Raw genomic sequence first — 10,269 nt, 5'->3', positions numbered from 1 at the left:
TGCGTATGATTTTATTCTCATTGTGATCAGTACGCAGATGTATGAGTATTAGAATTATTAGCAAAGCTTAGCATAATGAGGATGAGGTCCGTCTCCTTCAAAGGAACAGTCCACCCTTTTTTATTTTCACATATTAGAGTAGAGTAGAGTAGAGTGCTTTTATTTTCACTATATGAATACGGCGAGATTCTGTTTGGAAGCAACCCACAAATGCCCACAAAATAAAAGATGTATTAACAGTATAAAAAATAATATATAAAATATAAAAGTCCATATGCATCTCACAGTATAGAGAGTCCTGAAGTATTAACAGTGTTTCCAAATATTACACGTGAATGTGCATATAATGTTCTTCTGAGTGTGTTCAATACGTAGGTGTATGACACTGATTTGCAAAGCTAATTTAGATTCACATTGAAATTCAGCTTTACAGCAACATCTGAAAGCACCATTTCTAGAAATCAGCTTATTTTACACCTCCCATTGAGTTAAACAATTAAGTTTTAATTTGACCCTTGTCCTGATTCCCTGAGTCCTGATTTCTCTGAGTCTGGCAACACAAATGCTAACTCTAAGCTACGTAGCTTGTAATTGATTCATATTGAACCAACTGGCATTGAGCAGGTCTGACCCATTGACAGTAAATAGAATGGACGCCAAATCAACGTTATTTGCCATTCAACGCTTTGAAGCCAGATTTGGGAACATTCCAACTTACATTCCACCTTAGCAACGCCAAACGCAGGTGCTGATTGGACAACAACAAGACTTCTAACGGTCAATCAAGCCATGTTCTGATGCTCATTGGTCAATTTAACTTTTAATATCTCTCTAAAATAAAACATCACCACAAAAAATCACCACCCTGGTAAGTTGGAGAGCAAGGGGACCTACTAGTTGAGCGAAAAATGATCCCCCTGGAGAGGCATTTAAGGGAGATACAGGGTTTTATGTCTCTCATAGGAATGAATGGGATTTGGCCATTTTTTGGTCTTTTTGGGTCCAACCTTGGCTCCAACTTGGCTTCAACAATGAAATAGAATTTTGGCCTCCATTCTATTTACTCTCAATGGTCCCATCAGATTCAATAATTACTGGCTTGGAACAGGAAGTAGCATCAGCAGCCTACTAGACCGGCTAAAAGAACAGCAGAGAGGTATAACTCAATTACAGTATTACTTTAGTACGTTACTAAAGGGGCGGTGTAAACATTTGCAGAAATGGTGTGGTATGGCCCTGCCGTGGCCAACCGGTAGGGCACTCGTCTGCCATGCGGCCGACCCGGGTTGGAGTCCCGGCTTGGGTCCTTTGCTGACCCCTCCCCATCTCTCTCCCCATTCGCTTCCTGTCCACCTCTCAAACTGTCCTATCGTCAGTAAAGTCGTAAAAGACCAAAAAAATATATATTAAAAAAAAAAGAAATGGTGTGGTATGATTTTAGCCTAAGCCCTTTTTGGGAAAAGCTGCCCTCTGCCTATTAAAACCTAAATATCTCAGCCTCCGAACCACATAAAAATACGAAATAAGTTGAATTCAAAAGCTGGAACCCACATTTTGCATTAGAATGTGTTCATTCAGCTCTAAAATGCCCACAGTTTTAATAGAAAACTCTCAATCTCTCAAACTCTCAAACTCAAACCTCAAAAGCATGAATGCAGCGTATATGTCGCTCCAGAACAAAATGGGTTACACTTTCCATTTTCAAAGTGTCCCAAAAAATACATCCATAACACAGAACACAAACCACACACACACACACACACACACACACACAGCCAGTTTAACTTTATGCCCCATCAAATCTGCCCCCTGTAGTCAGCCCTGCTATAGCCCATGCCATACATCAGATATTCACATAGTGCTGCGGTTAACCAAAACAATCGTTCAGTTTGTGATACAAGCATGAAAATTGGTATACATATAGCCAAAGGCATTCCAAAGAGATCTGGATATGGAGGCATCATGAGTTTTCAACATAGAGCCCATGGCAGCTATTTTTCAAAATGGCTCAGTTTTCTTATGAGTAATAAGCAGTTTTCTTATGAGTAATGGATATATGATATTTAGACATATTTACCATTCATAGTACTTGGTAAATGTCTTGTGGATAATGCTTGTATCACAAACTGAACGATTCCTTTATATTTCAGAGCTTAGCTATTGCACTAACCTACCTTCAGGCACTGGAAGAGGACTTCGGAGTGGCCTTGGAAGATGTACCTCTGGCCATCGTTCTGCTCCAGTCGAGGCCACAGGGTGACGTTGTAGGCAACAGGGGACAGAGTGTCAGGCAGACGGTACCTGTCCCAGGCATCCTTTAGAGTGACACATTACATTACATTACATAACATTACCTTGCACTGAACTTAGCTGATGCTTTTATCCAAAGTGACTTTGTAATTTTTACACAGTATTGGTTACAGTCCCTGGAGCAATTTGAGGCTAGGTGCCTTGCTCAAGGGCACTTCAGCTATGGATTGAGGTATAGGGAGAAGTAAGGGATGGGATTGGAACATATAACCCTCTGATTTTAAGACCCCAATCCCTAACCATTAGATCACGGCTGCCCGGGACCCTCCTGAGAACACAATCCAGGGGATTTAAGCAAATTGTTGCATGTTTTTTAAACCTTTCTCACATTTGAAGAGCACTATGGAGTGTCCTGTGAAGATGTACAGACATTGGCCGATCTACTCCTTGTGGAAGTTCAGCCCACCAGTCACTGTGGGAGGTAGTGTTTTACAACTGTGTGATCAGCAGCGTTCTGATATATGCGTCTTTGGTGTGGTACTCAGGCTCCACAAAAGCAGACCAGCAGGCACTCCAGCGTGTGGTGAAAACAGCACAGAGAATCACTGGGACACCTCTTCCAGAGATACGTAGGTACCATCTACACCACACGCTGTCTTCGAAGAGTGCAAAATATTTTGCAAGACTGTCACCACCCTGCTTACCACCTGTTCAAACTGCTTCCCTCAGGCAAAAGATACAGGTCATTACAGGAACGAACTACAAGACTTTCTAATAGTCTGTACCCTGAAGCCATTAGACTGCTTAATTCTAGTGCTCTTACATAAGTCTCTGGACTGGTGTACTGTGATTTTCCTTTTAAGGGATGGCGCTTACTGTAACATCCTATTGATTTAATTCATACATGGATGTGTGTGTGTGTGTGTGTGTGTGTGTGTGTGTGTGTGTGTGTGTGTGTGTGTGTGTGTGTGTGTGTGTGTGTGTGTGTGTGTGTGTGTGTGGTGTGCACCTTAAAAAAAATTGCGCTCCAACAAGAGGTTTGAACTTTCGGCTATTTAAAAGCTCGAGTTGAGTTGGAATTCCTCACCCGTCAGAATTTACGAGTCATACTCATATTTGACAGGTTACTGGTCGTAAAGTTAAAAACCTGGGGTGCATCTCTCAAAGGGCGAAGTAGCTAGTCGGTTAGCAATGTTGTATAGTAAATACTATAAAAGTTGCTAACTCTTGTGTCTCGAACGTTAGCACACAAAGTAACTACTGCTTGGAGTAATGTGCACTCTGAAGTAGTGGTGACTTTGAAAGTGAGGCGCCTCCTATCCGTATCTGGGGTGCGTTTCCGCAATGTTAGCTTTGAACTACAGATGTACTTTGTAGTTATCTACTTACTTCAAGGCGAAATCCGTGCATTTCTCGAAACCTTACTATTCCCACAGTAAGCCAAAAGTAGTGCGGCTGCTTTCCTGAGTCCACACCGCTACTTACTTTCTTGGCATTGCAGTGCGTGACCAAAGAAGCAACAAGAGATAAGCATGATTGCTGAGTCATGATTCAGCTGTTTCCTCCTAAATTCAGTGCGTGAAGTAGAAAGCAATAGTGTACAACCACCACCAGCACATTTGATTGGATGTCACGACACCGTGACTCCGCTGTTTCCTCCACAACACACCTTGTAATTTCTTTGTGAAAAACACGGCCGTGGCATTACAATCTGACAGCGTCCGCACCAATAATGCAGTATTATCTGCATGCCGATTGAATTTCGTTTCAATCCGAGGTGTAATTTGTAAAATATTTGGACAATAAAGTTGTGGTTACTCCCAGAAAATCGTCTGTTAAAGTGTCATATCCCTGAGAAATTTTCGCGCGGATTTCATTCCATAGCCGAGTGGTATTCACGCTTGCATCCCAATGGGAAAACAGAAGCCACACCGGTTCGAATCCACATGGTTACAGTGCCACAATTTTGGAAATATCTGGCAGAAATAGATAATTTATGTTGTGCATCACCAACACACACGTGCAGCCAAGGGAAAATGTGTTACACTGTAGGGTCCAAAACACGATTTCACGAGTTGTTGTCAACATGCTGCACACTGGTTTCGAACCTGCGTGGCTCGCGTCATCCCATTGATAGGCAAGCGTAAATACCCCTAGGCTATGAAATGAAATTCGCGCCCAAAAAATTTAAGTACTTGATACGTAAGCCAGTGCATTTCCGGGAGTAACCAATACTTTCTTATCTAAATATCTCACAAATTACACATCGAAATGAGACGCAATTCAATCGGTATACAGCTAGAAGTATATTATTAGTCTGGGATTCATCAGATTCCAAGGACATGACGTTTTTTTTTCACGAACAAATGACATGACGTGAATTTGTGTTCTGAACACTCTCGCAGCTGTATCATCACTTTGTGTGCATGTCGATTGATTTTCATCGCTTTTGCACCACAGGATTAAAAGATATTGACACATTTGTGGTCAAATATGTACTACAAGTTTAGCTAATGGGTGGAGTCACGCTCTGAAGTAGACTAGCGCTGTGTGTTACTTGGGGTGGCTGAGGTGATGTCTGGACTCAATGGATCTACTCCAGCTGTAATTCAACTTCACTGTCCAGATACGGATAGGAGGCACCTCACTTTCAAAGTCACCACTACTTCAGAGTGCACATTACTCCAAGCAGTAGTTACTTTGTGTGCTAACGTTCGAGACACAAGAGTTAGCAACTTTTATAGTATTTACTATGCAACATTGCTAACAAACTAGCTACTTCGCACTTTGAGAATCGCACCCCTGGACAGTGAAGTTGAAGTACAGCTGGAGTAGATCCATTGAGTCCAGACATCACCTCAGCCACCCCAAGTAACACACAGCGCTAGTCTACTTCAGAGTGTGACTCCACCCATTAGCTAAACTTGTAGTACATATTTGACCACAAATGTGTAAATATCTTTTAATCCTGTGGTGCAAAAGCGCTGAAAATCAATCGACATGCACACAAAGTCATGATACAGCTGTGAGAGTGTTCAGAACACAAATTCACGTCATGACATTTGTTCGTGAAAAAAAATGTCATATCTGACGAATCTGATGAATCCCACACTAATAATATACTTTTAGTTGTATACCAATTGAATTTCATCTCATTTTGATGTGTAATTTGTGAAATATTTAGATCAGAAAGTATTGGTTACTCTCGGAAATGCACTAGTGTACGTGTCAAATACTTAATTTTTTTTTGTGTGAATTTTAGTTCATAGCCTAGGGGTATTGGGAGGGAAAGTAATCTCATCGCCCCCTGCTGGCAACGTTCCAAGCCCCTGCAACAAATGAATGGGTTTTTTCTCTGAAAAATTACATCTCGGCCCTGACGACGAAGTAGAAGTAGTGGCAGTCATATTATAGGCATGTTGGCCCGTTTTACCGAATCAGGTGGTAAAATGTTCGGTTTTTCACTGATCTGAACTGATTTTAATATTCTTTAAAAAGCTAATACAGAACTACACTGACTGGCAGGTGTGACGTGTTTACTCCATGTAATTAGCATAGCCAAATTAGCATAGCCAAACATGAGCCAGAGAGGTGGTTACTCGTCACCACAGAAGCCATCATATCTAATAGAGAAGTTAAAACCAAACCAAAATGATCGCGTGTATATATGTTTAGTAAGAAGACAATGTGTAACTCACAGGATTACAAGAATGTGAAGATATGCGAAGAACTAGCGTTCATTCGCGTTCATTTGTTTCTCTGTGTTGTCAACGAGGCGCGAAGCACAGCATGCTGGGAGCTGTAGTCCGTTTCCGACCAGATTGGCACAATTTCTATTTTTCTTAAAAGGGCAAAAAATGACTTAAGATTTTCACAGGTAGTAGTTCATCCTATTGTGTACGCTGAAAAATGTGTCTGGTGTTATAGTTCCTAGTCATATCTTTGTGGGAGTTTTTAAAAACTCGTCTATGGGAGTTTCAATAGGGTCGCCCTGGTGTTTGGAACGTAACCGCTAGGATCGCTGTTTTCCACTTTCCCTCCCAATTTACGCTTGTCTATCAATGGGACGACGCGAGCCACGCAGGTTCGAAACCAGTGTGCAGCATGTTGACAACAACTCGTGAAATCGTGTTTTGGACCCTACCGTGTAACACATTTTCCCTTGGCTGCACGTGTGTGTTGGTAATGCACAACATAAATGATCTATTTCTGCCAGATATTTCCAAAATTGTGGCACTGCAACCATGTGGATTCGAACCGGCGTGACTTCTGTTTTCCCATTGGGATGCAAGCGTGAATACCACTAGGCTATGCAATGAAATTGGCGCGAAAATTATTTAGAGATATCACTTCAACAGGCGATTTTTTGGGAGTAACCACAACTTTATTGTCCAAATATTTTACAAATTACACCTCGGAATGAAACGAAATCCAATCGGCATGCAGATAATACTGCATTATTGGTGCGGACGGTGTCAGATTGTAATGCCACGGCCGTGTTTTTTCACAAAGAAATTACAAGGTGTGTTGTGGAGGAAACAGCGGAGTCACGGTGTCGTGACATCCAATCAAATGTGCTGGTGGTGGTTGTACATTATTGCTTTCTACTTCACGCACTGAATTTAGGAGGAAACAGCTGAATCATGACTCAGCAATCATGCTTATCTCTTGTTGTTTCTTTGGTCACGCACTGCAATGCCAAGAAAGTAAGTAGCGGTGTGGACTCAGGAAAGTAGCCGCACTACTTTTGGCTTACTGTGGGAATAGTAAGGTTTCGAGAAATGCACGGATTTCGCCTTGAAGTAAGTAGATAACTACAAAGTACATCTGTAGTTCAAAGCTAACATTGCGGAAACGCACCCCTGCATTGTTAATGATGGAGGCATTCTCTACCTTCTTGTATTGTACATACACTACCTGTCCCACCCAGGTCTGCACTGGGATAACAACAGCCAGAATAAGGAAGAAGAAATCCGCACTCACAAACTGCGTCTCATTATTTATTTATATTACCAGCATGTCCAAAAATGCTTTGGAATTGGAATGCTTTTTGGACATGGTGGTAATATAAATAAATAATGAGACGCAGTTTGTGAGTGCGGATTTCTTCTTCCTTAAGTTGATACATTTTATCACGCACCCAAAGGCTTTCGTTTTTCCAAGAAGTTGAGCGCGTCCTTTGCCAAAACTTGATAACAACTGCCAGGACATTTTCTTTCATAGACCTGCATGCAGCCCTTTGCTCTTTTACAATAGTATTGCCACGTTGAGCTCAGTCCTCTGTCCACAGTATATTAAAGACAGACCAATGGGCCATTCTATTGAAAATTGAGGGTCCGTGTGTCTCGGACAAAGAAACGAGCAAAATATCAACACCATCGCTTCCAGAGGACAGTCATCCCACGGGGGGAAAGTGGCCTGCTTGCCAAATGACCAATCCAGCCCTGCCAAGACCTCCTTGGGCTCCAGGGATGGATGGAGTGAACCAAAGAAATTTGACACAGAAGAACAATCTCTCGGGGGGGATGCATTGGCCACGGTGTAGTATGGGGGCGTTGCCTGAGGACACGTCAAGTCAAGTCAAGTCAAAGTTTATTTATAGAGCACTTTAAAATACAACAAGATAGCTGACCAAAGTGCTGGACAGGCAGATAAAAGGACTTGAGGACCCCTTAAGACACACAAAAGACAACAACAAAAATAAATAAAAATAAACATAGAAACAGTGTAATCTTTGACGAGTGGATGGAAAATTAACTCCCTTGCTCATGGTCATTGGTCAGTGGGTGCGATTAATACAATTTCCGTACTCCCTTGCGCATGGTCAGTGGGGGCGACATCATGATGGATAATTAGTGGCCAAATTAACTGCAGCTGTTGGTCAGCAGTAGTTGCTGGGGGTAATTAAGGACAGCTGACAAACATTCACGCTATCCTATGACCTGTTCCACACTCCGACCCTGGTAGCATGTCATTGTTCCGACGTCTCTTTAGTCCGATGCGTCAATATTCCGAAAATTTCCCATTGATCCTACAGCCCACTAACTCGAAATAATTAAATTAAACCCTTTGCTCCGACAGCTCAATGTTCCGACCAATGGCTGTTTGGGGTTGGTCATCATCCCAGGTCGTATGTCCTGCTTTTCCCGGTGCCAAGTAGGCCTAGACTTCAGCTGCATGCGCTGCGACGAGCACATAGATGCCGTCTGAGTCGGTCTTGCTGTGCCCTTACCAAAACCACCCCTAAACATAACCTGTCATTAATGCAATGTTGCCAAGTTTTACAATTGTGCCCTACCCAAAACCATTCCTAACCCTAACCTGTCAGTAGGCTATTGCAATGTTTCTGAGTTTTAAATTTGTGCCTTGACCAAAACTTTACCTAAACCTAACCTGTCACAGACAGCTGCATGACCACTGCGCAGGCTTCAGAGATGACGGTGATCTAAAGCAGCTTTTGGTCGGAACATTGGACTGTCGGGACAAAGGGTTTCATTTAATTGGTAAAAAGTTATCTCAGACTAATTGCTGTAGGATCAATGGGAAATGTTCGGAACATTGACGCATCGGACCAATGGGGCGTCGGAAAAACGAGCAGACCCCCCGACCCTCGCGGAAGTGGCATTGCATGCTTCCAATACTGACCGTAGAAGAAGAATAACATTTCTGTACGTACTCCCCTCGCCATCATTTCGTACTACGCTGTTATGACGTAAGTAAGCAATCCTATCTATCTATCTCTCCTGGGAGTGGACCCCACCTGAAAGGTGGCGGTTGCCGTGCAGGCAGAGATTCTTTAAGTATATAGAGATATGCCAACATAATAGGTTGCTATGGGCACCTAACATGACCAGGTTCCGGTCTGCCTAAAGGGGCGTGTCATAATACTCCTAGTATTGAATAGAACAGTCCTTAGGTCTGCCTAGGTCTGCCTAAAGGGGGATTTCCCCCCCCTCCCCCTTGCAATAATAGAACCCGGAAACAATGGGCCAATGGAACCTCTCTCTCTCTACTCTCTCTGGTGCAGGTGCACGGTAGCCTGGGGGAATTCCATGCTGCTGTGCACAATCGTTCTGATCTGAAAGTGTCTGAAAGACACTTGTGAGCAGTGTTGCCAGATGTGTCTGACCAAATCCCGCCCAAAAGCTTCTCAAAAAGCAATAAAATGCGCTCAATTCTGCCCAAATTCAACAAATTACATTGACTACTATGGGTCATCCCAAGTAGCCCAATTGGGCGGGCACCCGCCCAATCTGGCAACACTGCTTGTGAGATAGTCTGGTGTTAACCAGGCAAGGTGCACGGTACATTTTGCAGTGCTAATTAAATACTTTTGAGACCAAATCATCAGTCTATAGAATAGTATTTAAAATTGAAGAGTTCTTATGCAAAACCCATATATATTGCATTTTTTTTTTTTTAATGTAATTTAACTATTTATATGATATGTATTATCAAGTACATGAATGTAAACCAAACCAACAACGGGGTTCTCTAAACATATAGAAGTGTAGGTATTCAGAAATGGAGTTAAGGGGTTTTGCATCTGAACTCTTCAATTGTTCCATTTGTTGAATGGAATGTGCGTAGGACTCACCTGTGTGTCGGCCTCCTCAGGTGCAGCTGCAATAGCGTTTGCTAAGCTGATGCACAGCACCATGACAATGTCGAGCAATGTTGCCATGGCTACCACAATACCTATGACCAGAGTAGCACACGTTTACTGTCTTGTCTCCAAGCTCACGAAGTGGTGTCTTATGAAACGTTAACACTGTGAGATGGGGTCCAAGCGTGTGTGTGTGTGTGTGACAAGCCAACTGACAAAAAGGCAGGACCAAAACATCAAAACATCCTCATTCACTTTCATTCACTTCACTAACAAAATAAGTCTTCAGCCGGACCTGCAGGGGGCAATCAATCATTGCAACAACAACAGCAAAGCACTCCAACAGACTTCCTGTCAAGAGGCGGGACTTCCTGTCAGACGGCCATCTTACACCTCAGTCCAACACATGTTGC

At 42.7% G+C, this 10,269-nt stretch overlaps 1 protein-coding gene across 1 annotated transcript in view; it reads right to left on the bottom strand.

The window, feature by feature from the left end:
• Positions 1-9,992, bottom strand: part of LOC134440030 (aminopeptidase N-like) — a 42,546-nt gene extending 32,554 nt beyond the window's left edge. The window contains exons 1-2 of the mRNA XM_063189957.1: positions 9,848-9,992; positions 2,175-2,315 (exon numbers count right to left, since the gene is read on the bottom strand). Of these exons, the coding sequence (XP_063046027.1) occupies positions 2,175-2,315; positions 9,848-9,934 (228 nt within the window). The 5' untranslated portion in view covers positions 9,935-9,992. The remainder of the gene's footprint in view (positions 1-2,174; positions 2,316-9,847) is intronic.
• Positions 9,993-10,269: the final 277 nt, after the last annotated feature.

The sequence above is a fragment of the Engraulis encrasicolus genome, chromosome 23 (genome assembly GCF_034702125.1).
Source record: "Engraulis encrasicolus isolate BLACKSEA-1 chromosome 23, IST_EnEncr_1.0, whole genome shotgun sequence".
Lineage (NCBI taxonomy): Eukaryota > Metazoa > Chordata > Actinopteri > Clupeiformes > Engraulidae > Engraulis > Engraulis encrasicolus.
This window is presented reverse-complemented; position numbering and strand designations above follow the sequence as displayed.